The 19,132-nt window shown below is 39.2% G+C and overlaps 1 protein-coding gene across 1 annotated transcript in view; it reads right to left on the bottom strand.

Annotated features, from left to right (window-relative positions):
* The window catches only part of LOC124172488, a 55,513-nt gene that overhangs the window by 7,273 nt on the left and 29,108 nt on the right, over positions 1–19,132 (bottom strand). The window contains exons 7-8 of the mRNA XM_046551926.1: positions 13,897–14,016; positions 3,363–3,494 (exon numbers count right to left, since the gene is read on the bottom strand). Coding sequence (XP_046407882.1) covers positions 3,363–3,494; positions 13,897–14,016 — 252 coding nt within the window. The remainder of the gene's footprint in view (positions 1–3,362; positions 3,495–13,896; positions 14,017–19,132) is intronic.

Genomic DNA, 19,132 nt, shown 5'->3' on the forward strand with positions numbered 1-19,132 from the left:
GAAACGGAGAGAACCCCGAATTTCCTCCCTTCAGAGGGCAAGAAAACAGCTATAGCTATAGCACATTTGTTCATTTATTTCACAATTTGCATCCGGAAACTAAAAACAAGTAATAAGTAAAGGATTTCGTGATAGTAAGTCCACAAATTAAAACATCCACGATAATTGCCGTGATTACTGTCTCTTTCAAAAGTGTAAACATTTCATCTTAAGAAGATTCATTTCAATGAAATGGTTCTTTTTGAGACAAAAAATATGTCCAGAGTCCCTGTTAATAATGTCAGTACACTTCTGGTATCTGCCAAAACAAAATTAACATTGTGTTTCGCCACGACGATAAACTTTTGGCCACTATTTCCACGGACGCAGTGTGTTTACGGCTTCTTCAAGCATTACTCTCGCGACATTCATGAGGTTCACACGTCACGCGGCGTCAGCCAATAGAAATACGTTTCGCGCCGTGGGCGTGGCCGAAGCTCCTAGCGGACTTTCAAAGCTACTTATCTCGGTTAAAAATCGAATTTGAGCTCTAAAATTTGGCGTGTGTGTTTTTCATTCATATCTTTTTGGTTTTAAATAATGAAAACCAATTTTTAATTTTGAGTGTTCCCTCCTATTGAAGTACTACAAATTGTAAATGATATTTTACAAATACTTATTGAGTAATCCCACTAGAGGTAATTTTTTCTATGAATTCTAAGTTTCTTAATTCATCATATTTATTTTTGTCACGAACATTCGCCATTCCTGGTATAAATATGGTTGTTGTAAAAAGTGTTGCGATTACACAACAATGGGAATTCTCCGGTAGACCAGAGGGCTGTTCTCAAAGCATAACGAAACTTATCAGTATGGTTTTTAATTGACAATGTAGTCTTTCGGAGGCAGTTCAGCCGCATTTTTGGCACTCACAGGTTGTGAGTATATAAAGTAAAGCGTGAATAGTATTTTAAATTCCAAGATGGCCATCTGTTCGAATTTAACATCAAACACTCTGGTGCTTTGTAGAGGCAAACTTTTACGTGCACACATTGAACCAATACCGGGCAATGTCATTCCCATGTCATCGAGTGGAAGTCTTTCTTAGTAGACGTTTAATTCAGCTTTAGATGCATTCAGTTTCATAATGAGAGGGTGAGAACCGTATTCCTTGAAGCAGGATTGTGATGGAAGGTGGAGTGTTCCTCTAGTTGCTCTTTGGAATTTTCTCCATGCAATCCTTAGTTACCTCTCTTTTCTTCTATACCTTAGGTGTTGTAAGGCTAATAATCTAGCTTCAGTTGGGAACATTTCAGTTAAATAGTCCTCTGAAATGCATCTTTATCTCTCATCCAGTATTATATCAATAATAGCGCAGTAGTTTTTGCCCAGCGTTTTGCAAAATAATCCATCCAGGGGTTTCATTCAGATTAAAAAAAGGAGAAAATTATACACAAAATTTCTACGCCTCAGAAGATTACTTTAGAAGAAGCGTCAAGAAGGTTACTGAAGTATATAAATTAACAAGAGAGGCGATGTATGATATTTTCTTAACTTTGGAACTACATTAGGGATTTCCTCTTCTCAGTATTTCAAACATGGATGATTGCAGGAGGCGCTGCAAGGCAAATCCAGTTTACTCATGCAGTACCTCAAGAAAGATCGTCCATAAAAACTGCACCCCCAAGTAAAAGATGCAGAGGACAAACAGGTTCATCTAAACTTGAAAAAATAGAATCTACTCTCGAAGTAGTCCCGAATTTCTGCGTGAAAAAAAGGATTAGAAACACTTATTACTCAGCATGGAGGCCACTCACCAATTTTTCACTTATTTCTCAGTGGAAAATTACTTGAATTAATTTTGGGCTACTCAAATAACTGCACTTACGAGATATATAACCGTAAATTTACTCAAAGTAAGCTAGATTTTAAAAAAATAATTGTAATCATAATGTTGTTGGGGTATCATATATTATTGGGCACTATGTAGTACTGGACAAGGCAAGAGATGTCTGTTGCAATTGTGAGGCAATATATGACGCAGATTCGGTTCGATGAATTAAATAAATATTGACAGCATTCCGATTATTCTTAACTACACAAAAATGACACATTCTTGACAGTCAGACCTTTCCTCAAAAGACTAAACCAAAATTTGATTCAGTTGGGAATTTTCCCAACAAATGGTTCCATATTTCAGGTGGCACATAGCTAAAATGTTCATTCGTGGGGAACAATTTTGAGTGGGTTATACATTGTAGTGTACCTCATCTACAGGCATTCAATTTTTGCCATATGGAGAGGTGGAACTTGAAAGTGATATTTCCAGGATTTCTAAGTGCACCAGGAGAAAGGGTTGTTCTAAATTTGCTGAATATTTTGCAAGTCTGCAAAATAACATGCCAAGAATTTTTATAATTTTGAAATCGGTTACAATCTATTAGAGGCTTTTGAGTGATAATTGATATTTTGCCAAGGGAACAGTGAGAGAAAATCCAAATGGAAAACTGCCCACTCATGTCTTTGAGAGATCTGACAAAAAAACTGACAGGGATTCCTACTATTCGTTTGACAGGTCAAAACATATTCTCTTACTGCAAATGCATGATAACTCTGTCATCACTGTTGCTTCAAATTACCGTAATAGGGAACCCAAAGTAAAGATGAAAAGGTATTCACGACGATTCCTGAAGAAAATCGAAATGTCATCAACGATTACAATCAGGGAATGGGAGGGGTAGATTTACCTGATAATTAAGTTGCATGTTATCCTATCCAGATTAAGGGCAAAAAATCTCTATTCTGAAAAGTGTTGATAGTGCAGTAGTGAATCCATGGTGATTGTATGCCAAAGTCATGGGCAAAGCAATTCCTTAGTTAGAATTTCGATCCAAGATCGTAAAATTCTACTGAGCATAATTAATGCATAAAAATGGGTGCCCAATGGCAGAACACCTTAGAAAACATGTTATACCCCAGCATGCTCGTCAAGGGAGAATAGGGCATTTCATCCTCAGGCATACTCATAATTCCCAGCCAAGATGTCGAGTGTGCAAATCAGAGATAAGTTTTGTTGTGAAAAGAGCTGTTTAATTCCATGCAGAATATTATTGAACATTATGTCAGAAAACGCGACGAAAAATAGAATATGCAACCTAAGTTTTGAAAAGTTCTTTTTTGTTTTTATTTTCCGGAGTTTTCCGTGCATTGCATAAACACAACATTATGCAAATCATACATTATGATGAATATAATTACTTTTTGAAAAATTAATCTTAATTAGGTCAATAGAAGCCAGAAAAAAAAACAAAATAACCAAAGGTAAAAGCCCTACATGCCATATGGGGTATAATGGGTTAATTGAATGTGAATTTCATGCATACCTCAGTGGCATCAGTCTCCTTGAGAGATAGTTCTTTCTTGGTCAAAACTTGCATAGAGTCAAGGTCTGTCACGATGGCTCCAGTACCTTCAGCATCCACCACTTCACCCTGGGAAGATGTTGACGCCTGTGCCTGCATATGAGTCGAAAATCAGCATCATTAATGACAGATACACACACACACTCACACACCTTATTAATCACCTCTCAAGTGTTAATATGTAATTTCTTTATGGTTATTTGAATCCATTAATATACCACAAGGAAGAGTTTTTAACATGTCCAGAATATCTGTTCTAACATTGAAGGTAAAGTTGGTGAGAAGCCAAGAAAAATGGGCCCAAATGATTGCCTTCATAAATGAGCAAAAGCCGAATATAGCCTTGATGCAGGAAACTAATTTGGACTCGTTACCTTGCCTCCGACTACCGGGTTATTAAGTACTCATAAATCCTCCACGAACCCCCAGCAGGGGGACGGCCATTGCCGTGAAGGCATCATTGGTCAATTTTATTACATCAGACACTTATTTTTCCGGGGCATGCCCAAGAAGTGGCGTTTTCTTTTAATAATGAATCGCTTTGTATAATACATTTCTATGGGCCAATCGACACAGACACCTTACTGGATGTAACAGAAGCTGTCATAAAACACCTAACTGCTCTCTCTTCTCTCTTCAGCAGTCACCAGCTAACATGACATTAAAATCATGCCAGAATGGAAATGTGGAAAAAATCTGATTTGGCTAGAAATAAGACGATACTCTATTTCAATACCTTGTGTGCAGCATTTATTGTTCTGCAGAGTAATGAACGTTGGTGACCAGACCACGCTTACTCATTCTCGTTAGCTAAGATTTCATGGTTATAGCTTCACCTAAATTGTCTCTTCCTATCAGAGTGGCTTGGGAACATGTGGGTCCCCTTGTGTAAGAGCAGATCAGACCAGTGATGATGGAGGAGGATGTGTGCACAATGATAGCACTGATGGGGCCACAGATGACCTTTTGGCCCAAGCCTCTGTTCAGGTAATCCACAGATATATAAACTAGATTGGCAGTGGCGGGGGGTGGGGTGATGCTTCAGATGCAACCAGAGAGGATTACTGGGGCTGCATTATAATTTAAGTCATTTCAAAGAACTTGGCGGTGGAATCAACCCCACCAAGCAAGTAGGTAGGACTGAGGTCTTGTTATGAAAAGACATGTGTATGGTCAAATGACCGGTCGTTCGTGTGACCATGGAAAGCAGGCCTAAGGGTGCGATTCATAGACGGCACTTTAGGCTAAAATATTCTTTAGCCGGGCTAAAGTCTGCTTTTTCCGTTTCTTAAACGCCACTTTAGAAGAAAAATGGGCAAATCGTCACTTTACCTTAAAGTGCCCAACCGAAGCTCACTTTAGGGCTTAACCTCTTCCCTACACTGGGCATGATTTCACGGCCTGAATTTTCTGATGCTAAAGAAGGAAGGCCGGATTTTCACGGCTTGAATTTTTCGAAGCAAAAGGCTATAGGCTGTGTTTTCACGGTTTCGCGGTCAAGCATGCCAAGTGGGTCCCAACCGCCATTAGGGTCCCTCAGCCCGAGAGGCCCCTTTCCTATTGTCTGTGTGGGGATTACCTCGGCCCATCCTGGCTCTCAGTGTCCCACTCAAGGATGGTGCTCATGGTCACTTATTTGTTTAAAAGTTAAAATAACTAAAAACGTTCATGTTGCATTTATTGAAAATCAATGCTAGGAATTACATTCTGTATGTTCTGCTGATTGGTTACAAATTTTAAACGGAATTCTAGCGTTCATATTAACGGAGTTGATCATCAACTAGAACAATTTTTGGAGACGCTAAGGTTAGATGTTTAATTGTTATTTTTATAACTTACTAGCAAGTTTATAGGAGCGATATTGTAATGATTTACATCTAAAAATATACATTACTCTGTTAGCTACATTCTAAGAGTACATTTGCGGTGAAATTCGATAGAATATCTCATTTTCTTTTCAAAATTTTCTTGGCGTGCATTCAAATTTAACCGTAAATGTTCTGTACGCATTCCCCTTCCTCCTCCTGTACGGATTTTCTTTCAAATGATGTTTCGGTGGAATTACATTTTTTCTTGGAATTATACAGCCAGGATTTTTTTCTTGAAGTGCCTTTCGTTTCGCTTTCGTTAGTTTTGCTTACGTTCCCGACGTGCTCAGAGTTACTTGAACGAGTGGAGCGTAGCGTGGATCTAAAATATGTTCATATCATAAATCGTAAGTACCTAGAAGTAGGCTAGGAACATTGAAATATTTCATTCCCTTTAAAGTATTTGATGGTCTATGATATAGTGCCGTTTTACTGAAAACCCTAAAAATAACCGTAGAACTTCGTTTAAAAGTTCTACAGGCATTGCAAAATGAAAGGAATACACTGGTGAACTGACATTTAATGCAACAGTAACAATTAAAAAAATTAAAATTGCACTGGTAACAATAAACTGACCACAAAAGTACGCGGTGATGGGCTGCCATCGGGGAAAAGGGTCGAGGATTGTATTTGCCCAGTTGCCGAGGAAAGGGTCTGGGACCACGCTAGGAAAGGTCATTAAGGGGAGGAAGTGACTACCTGGATAGTCCCAAGCCGAAAAAAAAACTCCGTGCGGGGCGAAAAAGAATTTCTCAAACTCTTCGTAGAGCCAAAAGCAACTTCCCGTGAAGGATATCGGCGCAAAAAGGTAAAGTGTCCTTTACGGCTGAATAAATATGGCCGCACCGGCTGTTTTTGAAGTTGAAATATGAAGATATTTGGGTTACGGAAATTAATAGGAACTAATTTTTTTGTGAGAACGCAGCAGCAGACTGGCGTTTTTCAAGAAATAACCAGTCACGTAATATATCTCTTTTTCCTGAAAATTATCGAGATTCGAGTATAGTATGGATGGAGATGACCCATTACTTGTATTTTAAGGTTGAACTCCATCGGTCGTTATACTACCAAGGACTTTTTGTTCTTGTGATAATTACAACACAGTAAGTGGTTGAAAAGGATAATTGTTAAGTTCTTAGGTCATTTATGTGTTCATATTCTATAATTTCCCTTAAAAATACTCTAATATGATAGCAGAATTCTGCTAATGTTGGCGTCAATGGTCTTCGTAAACAAAGACTTGATTTTCATGTCGTTTGGCCAACCAATGCTAGTTTATGTACGTTGCATTGCATTTGAAGCATTTCTATTCCATAATTGCTTAATGAACCCTTTCCGCATGCCTCCATATCACATTTAACATGTTCCTGTCATTTTGAAACTACAGAGTTTTTGTTTCGTTTATCGACAACGCATTTGAATATTTACAATGATGATATAGGACCTTGTCATGAAAGGCAGCAATAAAAAGTAAAACATACTTTCCTTCATAGCCATATTATCTGCAGCAAAGCAATATTTTCTCGAGGATATAGGATTGTTATGAAATTTTCTTTACACAGCATCACAGATTTCATTGAATTTTTTTACTACAAAATTCGTGAATGGATACACGGGTTAGGTATTCACATAAGTCGAGGCATCATTTGAAGTAGACAAAGAGATATTTATTGATATAAATCCATTCTCACATTCAAAATTTTTCATTGTGTGGCCATTTATTCATTGGTTTTGATGATGTAGGTATTCTTGAATGTCCATTTCTCTATAATATATAACCCCTTTGGTCAACATTAACAGAATTAAAATATTGGTAGGCATAAAAGAATTCAATACACACCCATACCTCCTTCAAAATATGGATCCACCAGAGACAATCACTGATTGTTAATCTTCAAATTAATTGGTAGAGTTTAAAGTTAACGTGAGAGAATTTCACCCACCTTCAATGAACTATTACCATCAAACATCGACTTACATGTAGTCCAAACAACCGTATGCAGTTAATCATACAAGATGATCATAAAGTGACGCAAAGGTATCAGCATTTGAACATTTACATTGCTGGAAACATCAACGGGCATTATCAATGCACGAAGCTAATTAAAAGCGAGCTTTTATTCAGCCAACTCAGTCATTAAGGCACAAAAAAGTTAGTGGGGAAAAGCTTTCAATAACGCAGTATTCATTTAAATTTGCACACAATATGAGAGAACGAGAAAATGCAGCTTAATAAAATCTTAGCAAAATACAACAGGGAAACCCAGTCGTCAGAATATGTAACAATTAGGTATGCAATTAATATCGTTTGTCAACTTTTTCTTCACTTTTTCGCAGCGTTCATTGCCAACACTCAAAATTTCAATGCCGGATCGACACCTAAAGTGAGATCCTTGAAACGACTCAGCAACGCACATTTGCTAAAGTATCACTTTACCGTAAAGAGAGACTGTAAAGTGAGAGATTTCAATGTGGTCTATGAATCGCACCCAAAGAGTTTTCTCATAATGCCACATGTTGGACAAGAGGAAAGTCTTAATAGTTCTGTTACAACTGTTAACCAAGAATTGTTCCGATATCTTTGTTTACCTAAGTTCCAATGCAGTCATATCAAATTCCACTTTTTTTATTTGAAGGTAAATAATTGTAGTGAAGAGGATAACGTAAGTGGCCAATTACATTGGTGCATGCGTGCAGTCGCTTGAGTGGCCTCTGGCAAAAGAAAATTCTCTGGGGTACTTTCAGCTATTGCAGCTGTCATAGGTGTTGTGTCACTGCTGTGGATGCTGTAGCAGGCTGTATGCATGTTACAAACATAATAATGGCTGTATGAATTCTGCAATGCAGTAGGAAGCATTCCTTTTTAAATACTCACTCACCTTTGAATTCATCGATTGATTCATATATCTTTATTACTTTATTATTTGTACTCCCACGGCTCAGAATAACATCAACTGAGGGGCAAAGCAGACAGAAATTGAGTTGAGTCAACTACTTTCCAGATTCCCACCAGGTTAATTTATACATGTTGGCCAACGTTTCAGGCTCCGCCTCGGGGTTCACCCTGAGGGATGCTGAATATTGTTTTATCAGACAAAAATAAAAAATTAATTATTACTGAGAATGAGCCCCAAGCTGGAGCTTGAATAGACTAATATGGATAAATTATTAAGGGTGCTTCACAGGTAGTAACTGTATTAAATGTGTATTACTTTAAGCACAGGAATATAAATTTTTAAGGTTATAATCTAAATATGTAATTTTAAGAAATTTTAAGGTTTACCGGTGCATGTGACTCACCAGTGTATGCAACCAGCTTCCCACTAACTGATCTTTATAAAACTTTGTATATTTGACAAAATTTCAGTTCTCCTTATCTGGGTGTAAAACTAGACAATGAAGTCTCCATGGAGCAACATATTCAGAAGTTTTGCAGAAAAATGACATCTACTTGTTTTTTTTATTCTATCAGATAAATTTTAGCTATTGATGCATTATTGTCAATTTATTTATTTAGTCCCCATTAGTGCTTTCATTGTGTGCATATCCTCCTCCATCATCACTGAACTGATCTGCTTTTACAGAAGGGGAACCACATGTTCCCATGCCACTGAGAAAAAAAAGAGAATTAACCTGGGAGTGGTTGCTGCGGGTCGCTCCGACCCCCACACAACTATTTATATCTGGGCTGAATATACAAAATAATGAACGGTCTCCACTTTCCATGTCGCTGCTTCTATAAAACCCTCCTACCATACCCTATTGAGTTTCTTCAGTTTCAGCTTGTTCATTGACCTAGGCGTACATGTGCGTGTCAGCCTGACCCACAGCGGCCATTAGCGTTGTCAAAAAATGTGCAAGTTTTTTTTATAACTGTGAGCGTAAGTTAGTGTACAGTAGAGTAATGCTGTGTGTTTTCTTGGTCAGGGCTTAATTTAAGTGTTTTTTTTATAAAACTGAATTATAAACATGGCAAGCAAACCTAAATCTGGCTCCAGTAGACAAGTTACTTTTTTCCAATCGCCACGTTCCATTGGATGAAGAAGGACTCTTGTTTACCTTAGAAGAAGGCTTTTCTTTTGACACATCGGATGACGAATCCAACTACTGGAGTGATGTTGATCCCATTGAGGAATGCGCAGATGACAATGACAGGAATACGGACACTGAGCAAAGCAGAAGTGAAGTTTCTAGTGACGATGAAACATCAGACGACGACATCCCTCTTTTGTATAGGAGTCGATATTTAGGGAAAGATGGCAAATCATCCTGGAAAATTGCAGAACCTACCCAATCCGTACAAACCAGACAGCGGAATCTTATCATTCATTTTCGGGAACAAAAGGCGAGGCAAAAAATGCTAAAAAAACCGTTGCAAGCATGGCAGTTCTTCTTGCCTGACGAAGTAATACAAAATATTGTAAACAACACTAATTTATTCATAGACTTGAATAAAAATAAATTTGGCTGGGATCATGACTGTAAAAACACTACAGTTGAAGAAACTAAAGCCCTGTTGGGTTTATTGTATTACACAGGTGTGTTGAAGGCTTCACATCTGAACGCAGAAGAGTTGTGGGAAAAAGTGCATCTATTCAAGTGTGTAATGTCTTTGAATTGATTTAGATTTTTGCTTCGAATGCTAACATTTGATAAAAGAACTCGAGTGCAGAGGATGGAAGTGGACCATTTAGCAACTTTCAGGGATGCTTTGAGTTTGTTGTAAAGAAATGTAAATCAAAGTTTTCTGTTGGTGAGTACAAAACAATTGACTAGATGTTGTGGGCCTTCCGTGGAAGGTGCGGTTTCAGGCAGCATATGCATGATAAGCCTGCAAAATATGGTGTGAAGGTGTTTTCACTGGTTGACTCACGAACACTTTATGTACTAAAAATGGAAGTATATCTTGGAAAACAACGCCCTGTACCTTATGAACACATAAGTCAAACAACATCTCCAGTAGTAGTCAGACTTGTCGAACCGATAAGTGGAAGCAACAGAAACGTCACTTATGATAACTGGTTTTCTAGTATTGCCCTATCTAATGATCTCTTGCAAAATCAAAAACTCACCACAGTTGGAACAATCAGGAAAAACAAGAAAGAGATACTGACCTCCAGAGTTTTTGAGAACTAAGAATTGAGAAGTACACTCGTCAATGTTTGGTTTTGCCAAAAACTTGACAACACTAATATCTTTTGTCCCAAATAAGAACAAGGTCGTTCTATTGACCTCCACCATGCATCACAGTAAAAGTATTGACAATGCCACAGAAGAACAAAAGAAACCAGAGATAATAACATTTTATAATGTCACAAAAGGAGGAGTTGATGTGGTTGATGAAATGAGTGGCAATTACTCTGTCGCCAGAAAGACAAAGCATTGGCCCTTCACAGCATTTTACCATATTTTAGACTTTATAGGACTAAACCCTCATCATTTGCTCCTGGAATGACAAAGAAAGAAAACTTGAACTAAGGAAATGGCTCAAGGAGTTGGCCACAGAACTATTTACACCTCATCTTAGAACTTGTCTTCAAGGATCTCTGTCAAAGGCAACCCGTATAAATATTTAGCACATTCTAAAAGAAGACACTGTCCCAAAGAAGAGAAAGCCGTGTGCATCATGCAACATCCCTGTCTGTGGCAAACACTCCAATCCCACTTGTCTCAACTGTATTGACATGAAATAAATAGTGAGTTTTTTATATTATACACATAGGGACTACCCAATCTTTTTACACCTGAAAGCTTTGATGTGCTTTTATAAAAAATAAATTTGCACATTTTATCAAGTTGTGGCTTTTGTAGGCTCACTCATGGCCAACATACCTCAACTTTACTGACTTTGGGATGCAACTAAACCAATAACTGGACATTCATAGTGACATAAAGTTGTGGAAATAAATATTTGTTCCTATTGGAAAAATATTATGAAGCATTAGTTTAAGTTTTCTTTTAATCTTTGTGATAAACCTTGGCTCATTTTTTTAAATTTTTTTAAAAATTGGGTGCATTATTTTCATGCTTCAATAACTTAAAAAATTTTCCTTATAACATTATGCCATAGGCTAATTTTTGAATTTTTTACAACCTATATTCAAAGTTAAAGAGTTAAAAATTATTGTAAGTAAGCTAGTTAACCATAAAATTACGAAAAATCTTGAACTCTAACAAAAACCTCATTTTTGTGATACTTTTTCTTAATTATTGAAAATAATATTAAAGTAATAAAATAGTTTTTTAAACACATGGTATGAGTTTATATACCTTGAAACTGAAATGTGTGAAGTTACAAAAAAACAAAAATGTAAATTAAGCTTTAAAACCATTTCTTTTAGTGCGAGTCAGAGTCACCCGCAGCGACCACATTAGGCTACATGTTAGGCACGACTACTCCAGGGTTAGCAATTCATTGGTACAGGTTTTCACCAATTGGTACCAGAAGCAAAAAGATCGCAACCAAAACATCAAATATGCATGTACAACTGGAAAATTCCCTGAAAAGCTATTCTGACCTCAGAGAAGAAGACGGGAGAAACTCATCGACTAACATAATATGGGTCATAAGGTTACTCTGCCTTTTCAATTAGCCATAGGAAAACCCTCCTAATAAGGAACAACAAATTTACCAGCAATAGTTTGAGACATCATGGCCTCGTTACATCATTTATCGGCAACCAATAATCTATTTCGACATAGGCAAATGGAGTACACAAATGTTGGTTTCATCAATTAAAGGTTATTATTATATTTTATTTCAATCAAAGTTGAATATATAACAAGCTCCATTAAAATCAGCTCACGGAAAGAAATTGATGCCTCTCAACAACCACCCTGGTTTGCCAACATCTAATACCCTTTCCAAAGGCGTTGAAGGGCAAATCCTGAGTCCCCCTTATAATTTACTCCATATAGTTCTCACCACATCCACATCTGCTATAATTAGAATATACCTTATTTAAATTCTTTTTTGGGAGCAAATCATGCTTGGTAGATTTGGCTAGAAATTGCATCATCTGATTAAGAGGCAATACAGCCAACCACAACGAACACATTAGGATTCATCATTCTACGTGAAAGGTTTTTCTCATTTGGAATAATTTTACCAGGGAATCATGATCATGATCTGTTGATCATGACATCACAATAACTCAGCATGAGAGTACCAAGTGCTAGAATAGGTAGCATGAATTTCACTTATTTTCCTCCTATATTGTTTGAACAATATGGAAGGAAAAGAATTTCAACATATCTCTTCAAAGATGCGAGGCTTGGATGTTGAGCAGCAGCAGAGAACTCTAGAGTAGAAGCATTCAAAATATGGTGCAGCCAAAGAATGATGAAGATAAAATGGATCGACCATGTGAGTAACAAAGAAGTGCTAAGAAAAATGGCAGAAAAGAGAATTCTTCTGAAAACCCTTAGCACAAGACAGAACTACTTAGTTGACCACATAATGAGCCATAATGGTATGATAAAAACAGTACTAGAAGGACTGGTGGAAGAATAGTAAAGGTTATAAAAGATGTCAAAGAGAAAAAATACGTCCTAATGAAAAGGTAAGCGGACAGCAGAGCTGCCTTAAACATATCTTAGGGTTTATGATAATGATCCGTCATTTTTGTGGAAATTGGAGAAGAGGATGGGGTTTTATTTCTCACAAAAATGTGAAACGCCATGACGGCAGAGCCCTCAATTGCTCAGTGAGCAAAGGTGAGTGATCAGAGCAGCTGTATGCGCCCATTCTCTTTAGAACAATAAACCATTTATTTTGAATGATTTCATCACCAACGACAAATATCTGTTAGTTGGAAAAAACTTTCGGGGAAATGGGCCAAAACTTTTGGGACTTTGATTCTCTTTCTTTGATGATCTTCCTTGAAAAGGAAACCAGAATTGGTCAGGAAACGGGGCCACCCAAGAATTTGCAAGGCAACATAGCCCTGAAGCATATCTTTAACTGATATGACTAACTGTGAAAGTTATAATGAAGAGTTATTACAAATCTCAAGTTTACTTATTTACATTTGACAAAGTTAGGGTAAAGGCTTTGCTTTTATAGCAATTGATACAGGAATATTCCATGGAGAAAATATTCCTGTAATCCTATTCCTATTCTATATTTGATATAAGATAGGAAGCGATATTGTTATTATGGTAAATTATATTGGAACATAACATGGACTGAATTTCTGTAGTAGAAAAAATCTACTTCATCATCATCATTAGTCAACAATCCTAAGATTGGTTTGACGCAGCTCTCCATTTCTCTCTCCTAACCGCTAATCTCTTCATAGCTACATATTTATTCTCTTTTACATCCTTTATAACCTGTCCTATATAACTCATTCGGGGCCGTCCCTTGCCCTTTTTCCCTTCCACTTGTCCTTCAACGATTGTCTTCATCAGACCATCGTGCCTCAAAATGTGGCCAACTAAGTTGTCCCTTCTTCTGCTTGATGTTTTTAGGAGGCTTCTCTTTTCTCCCACTCTCCTTAGCACTTCCTGGTTACTCACACGGTCAATCCATTTTATCTTCATCATTCTTCGTGTTGGAATATAACATGGAGGACTGAATTTCTGTAGTAGAAAATATCTACTTAACAAAGCAAATGTGAACTTACCAAGTCGTCAGTTGCCAAAGAGTCTAAAGCATTAATTGAAATTCCATCTGGATCCGGTGTGTACATCTCAGGATAATTAACTTCACTGAGAGGGTCTTCATTCTCACCTTTCACAGATACCTAGAAGATAATGCTGGGTGCCAATCAATGGGGGCAAAGTAAAAATGTGAGTAATGATAAATAATAACAATAAAACCTCCTCTTTCACCTGAGACCACTCAAGCTGGCTGAAATCATGTTTGCAGAAGATTTTAGTGACAACCTAAAATGAAATGGCTGACATGACCAGTTAAGACATTGAGAAGTATTTCACACCAATGGTGTGAAATACTTCTCAATGTGTTAGCCACAGTAGAAGTGGGGAAATTCTTCACCTTGCAACTGAGACATTTTTTCCATCCTTTAAAATCCTCATTATCTGTGAATCCATTTCGAGACAGAATTATGTCTATGTTGACATTAAGTCTATGATGACATTGTTTCCTTAAGTCAGTTATTAAACAATTTCTAAACAATAACTCAAATATTTTTTACTTTTTATGAGAGAATCAAGACGTTCCATGGAAGAAAGCATACTTTTCATCAAATATTTGAATCTAATACGGGTATTCCTCACCAAAAACTACAGATATGTTACAAAAAACGTCATGTTGAGAAAATTTAGTGACAGCATAGAAGCACAATCCATTCCAGTAGTAAAATTTCCACATTCTGGATCATTGACTGATTTTTTTGTGGGCAGTTTTACATCTATGGGCATTTATATAGTTGACATGACGCAATGAAAAATCAAAGTGATTCAACATTGCAAACATCCAAAATCTTTGTTAAGGCCGATTTACACGGGGCACAGAATTTCTCAGATTAGAATGGCATTTATTTCTAAAATGGCTAGGAATTGCACAAATGCATGAACAAAATTAAAACAGGGGCTATTTTGCCGTCTCACACCCACCAATTCTCGCATGTGTTCTAGCATTTCACTGCTATACACGATGCAATTTTGACTGCAACTAAACACACAGATTCTGTTACAGAAGAGGTAAAGCAAGCCTTACAGCCTTACGTGATTTCCATGATTGTTACTCTTTCAGCGAAGTGCGAATTTCATAGTTATATTTTTTCCTTGTGTATTTTGTTGTAATAATTATTCTCGTACGCGATGGAACCGGAAGGTAAGGGTTTTAGAGAATATCGCGAACCCCCTAGGTACGATGAGGACGGGTCAGACGCCAGTAGTGAGGTGAAAATCATTGACGTTTCTAACTGGGATGAGGAGCCGCAAGCGGAGGATAGAATAGAGCAAAGGGGTGGAGGCACCGAAATTACCAGCCTTAATGAGTTATTTAAAAAACTTGATGAAAAATTCGGAAGAGCTGAGGAAAAACTTGATGAGAGGTTTGAAAAATCTGAGGAAGCTAGGAGAGAAGATAAGAGAAAAGCTGAGGAAGCTAGGAGGGAGGATATTAATAAATTTGAAAGACTAGAGGAGAAATTTGACGAGAGATTCGGAAGAGCTGAGGAAAGACTTGATGAGAGATTTGAAAAAGCTGAGCGAACTAGAAAAGAGGATAGGAAGAAATTTGAAAGACTAGAGGGGAATCTTGACGAGAAATTCGAACGAATAATGAAGGATATGAAAGAGCGTTTCGATACTGAGAAAGATGAAAGGGGGAAACTAGAAGAGAAGTTGGAGGCAATTAATGGGAAGATTGAAGGAATTGGGGAGATAGTGGACGAACGCGTTCAGGAAGTAAAAAGGGAAGTAAGCGAGAAGGTAGAGGTTGTGAGGGAGCAAGTTGCAATAATTTCCCGAGATGTACAGGAGGAGAAGATCCACCACGGAAAAAGAATTAAAGATCTTGCCGAAGAAGTAGCGGGGATCCGTCGAATGAAGGCAGGCGGTACGGGTTCTCCGACTAATTTTCCGAGTCCCCCGGCTAATTTGCAATTCCGTGGCAAACCACATGAACACCCCATAGCATTTATGAGGGGAGTTGAAAACTATTATTCCGTTCACGCTATCCCGCCCGAGATACGTCGCGGTTTTTCTATCAGATGTTGGATGAAGGGGCAAAGGGATAGGCAGATACAATTTTTCCTTTTCCGGAGGAGATGGAAGTATTCAAACAACTATTTGTCGCGCGGTATTGGAGTAAAGATCATCGGATAAATTACAAAATTAAAGTTATGTCGGGAATGTACAGGAGGACGCCGGGAAGTAGCATGCAAGAGTACGCGACTCGGAAAATCGCAGCGATCAAACTGTGTGAGCCGCCGGAGAATGAGGAGGAAATGGTGGCATTATTGGTAAGACATTTCCCACCATATGTTCAGGATTTGCTCCGTAGTTTGGAAGTTGCCACTTACGACAAGCTCTTAATTATGCTCGGGCGATTCGACCAGTCCCAAAATCATTTAGGAAGGGCAGAAGAGACCCACCCTAACGTAAACGCGATAAGAAATCCGTCACGCAGGGGGTTTGGCTCATGGCACCACGGTGGAAACCGAGGAGGAGGGCAGACTCAAGCAGAGAGACAGGAGGGAAATGAGAGAGAAAGGGGCGAAGGGAATCGGAATGAGGATAATATGCCCCAATCTCTTATGGATTTTTCCTTTCCACCTCCGCGGGCGGAAAACTTACGGAGTTTGGGTCGAGCGACTTCCCCCACCCAAACCCGGCGAGCATAAGAGTGGAAGTCCCCATTTTATCAACACTACGGGTAGGAAGGATCCCAGCCCACGAGTTGAATCATGAGGAGAAGGAGAGGCTCCATTTATGTCCAGAAATCGAAGTGCTTTGCGGGAACCATGCAATGCTAGCCCTAGTTGACACGGGAAGTCAAATATCCGTAGTTTTTGAGGAAAAGGTCGCGGAGTTGAGATGTTTGGGAATAGAATTGCCCACCTTACCCCTCGGGAAAACCTTTATCATCGGGGCCGACCAACGCAGGTCCGCTCCGATAACGCGACAGGTATCGATGACTCTGACGATAGGCAATCAGAAATACGACTTGGTATGTTTGGTGGTCCAAAAACTGATTCGCCCCGTGATTATCGGAATAGATACGCTGAGGAGGTTGCAGGCGGTGATTGACGTAAAAAGGGGTGTAGTAGTGTTTAAGTTCCCAGGTGAATGAGTGGTGGTGCGAGAATTCAATAAAGGCGAGGATAACTTAGTGTGTGGGACGATCGCGAAAGAAGAGGCAACAATCGAGGAAGAGATAGAGGGGTGTGTAGGGCGTGAAGGTTTGGGAGGAGACGAAAGGGACAAGGTGACGAAAGTAATCAGGCAATTTAGCGCATTGTTTATGCCGTCATTAGCCCCTGTGAGAAATGTCGTGTTTAGAATTAAGTTGATTGATGAAACGCCTTTTCAGCAGAAAATTTACCCGATCCCTCAGGCATACGAAGCGGAGGTGGCCGCTGAAATTGAAAGTATGCTTCAAAAAGGTATTATAAGGAAAGCCCCTAGTCCCTTTTTAAACCCGTTGGTGGTCGTCAAAAAGAAAGACGGGAAGGTAAGGCTGTGTTTAGACGCCCGTAAATTAAACGCGAGGACGATAGCCGAAAATGATCGACCCCTCCCGGTAGACCGTATTATAAATAAGTTCGGGGGGGCTGTTTGGTTTTCAAGCACAGACTTTACGTCATCCTATTGGCAGATGCGTCTCCACGAAGACGACCAAAAGTATACAGCTTTTCTTTTCAAATCTAGAACCTATGTATTTTGTCGAGTTCCATTTGGACTCAAGAACAGTGGCGCAGCGTTAACTAGATGCGTGGAGGAGGTATTAGGAGACGATATGGCGAGCTGCGTAACCACGTACGTGGATGATGTTGTTGTTTTTTCCAGGTCATTAGATGATCATGTGGTTCATTTGAGGGAGGTCTTCAACCGTTTCGAGAAAGCAAATTTAAGGTTAAATATAACGAAATCTAGTTTCCTAAGGAAAGAAATCCATTTTTTGGGATACGTTATCGATACTAAGGGAACGAAGGCCAACCCAGACAAGGTGAAGGCGATAGTGGATTGCGAACGGCCGAAAAACGTTCGGAGCCTCCGTGCATTCCTTGGAATGTGTAACTATTACGCGCGTTGTTGTAAAAAATTATTATGATAGAATCAGTCCAATGTTATTTTTTCCCATTGTACAGCGGACCATATGTCATTCGCCGTATCGTTGCCCCAAATGCTGTCGAGTTGGAAGGAGAAGACGGCGGATTGATAGGTCCGTACAATTTCGGGAATCTAATTCCGTACATGTCCGAGATTTAATTTTTTTCCTTTGCCAGACGCGTTCCCTAGGCGATGTTATGTATTCCGCCATTGTTAACTGTGTGTTGCTCCGCCTGAGTAGGAGGGCGTTCCCCTCGCGTGTCGCGATTTTTTTTGGGCGGATTGCCTGTATATTTTTTTTTCGTAAATACGTTCCCCGTATTTCCTCCTTTTGAGAGGAGGGCATATGTAACCGGTGCATTCTGCCCGCTTACATAGTAACGCATAAGACGGGAGTGCGAGGTAAAGGAAGGCCGTTTTTTTTCTTTAGATATGTGTTCGTATGAATGTGTGAGTGAGTGTAAGAGGGTTTTTGAGTGTGTTATGAATCATTGAGTCCCCGTTTGATGTTCCCCTATTTTCCTCCCCACATTGATGTATAATGCTCTCCCCTCCCCCCCTAAAGTGTGCAAATCGAACGATTAAGACGAAGAAGAACGTGGTTTCCCCCCCGTGTCCATGGTGAAGTGACCGTCCAGCCCCCAAGTGCATCATCCCTCTCTTTCCCCTGACCCCTACCTCCCCGGTGTTTCCTCCCCTCAATGGCTATATAACGTGGTGCACCGGAGGAAAAAGGCTTCTATTTTTTTGGCGGTTCCAACCAAAAAAAACGCTCCCAAGAGTAGGCGGAGTGTGGGGAGGCAGAGAAGAAAAAGTTGGTGGAGAGATCCCGTCAGAGAGAGAGAGAGAGAGAGAGAGGGTGCCCAATGCGAGTAGGAGTTGCAAGGTAGACTCGTGGTGCCGATGAAAGGATCTCCCAACTGTCGCATGGAGGCCATCTCCCACTCGTGACCCTGCCGGAGTTGACGCAGAGCAGCCTACGCCGCGGAACCGAATCGCCACGATCAGCAGATCGAGAGCCCCGAAAATTCAACAAACTGTAAGAGAAAAAGCCACGAAATCCCATCCCCCCCTCAAGGAACAGAAGAAAATTCCCACTTCACCAAGTCAAGAAGA

The sequence above is a fragment of the Ischnura elegans genome (genome assembly GCF_921293095.1).
Source record: "Ischnura elegans chromosome 13 unlocalized genomic scaffold, ioIscEleg1.1 SUPER_13_unloc_1, whole genome shotgun sequence".
Classification (NCBI taxonomy): Eukaryota; Metazoa; Arthropoda; class Insecta; order Odonata; family Coenagrionidae; genus Ischnura; species Ischnura elegans.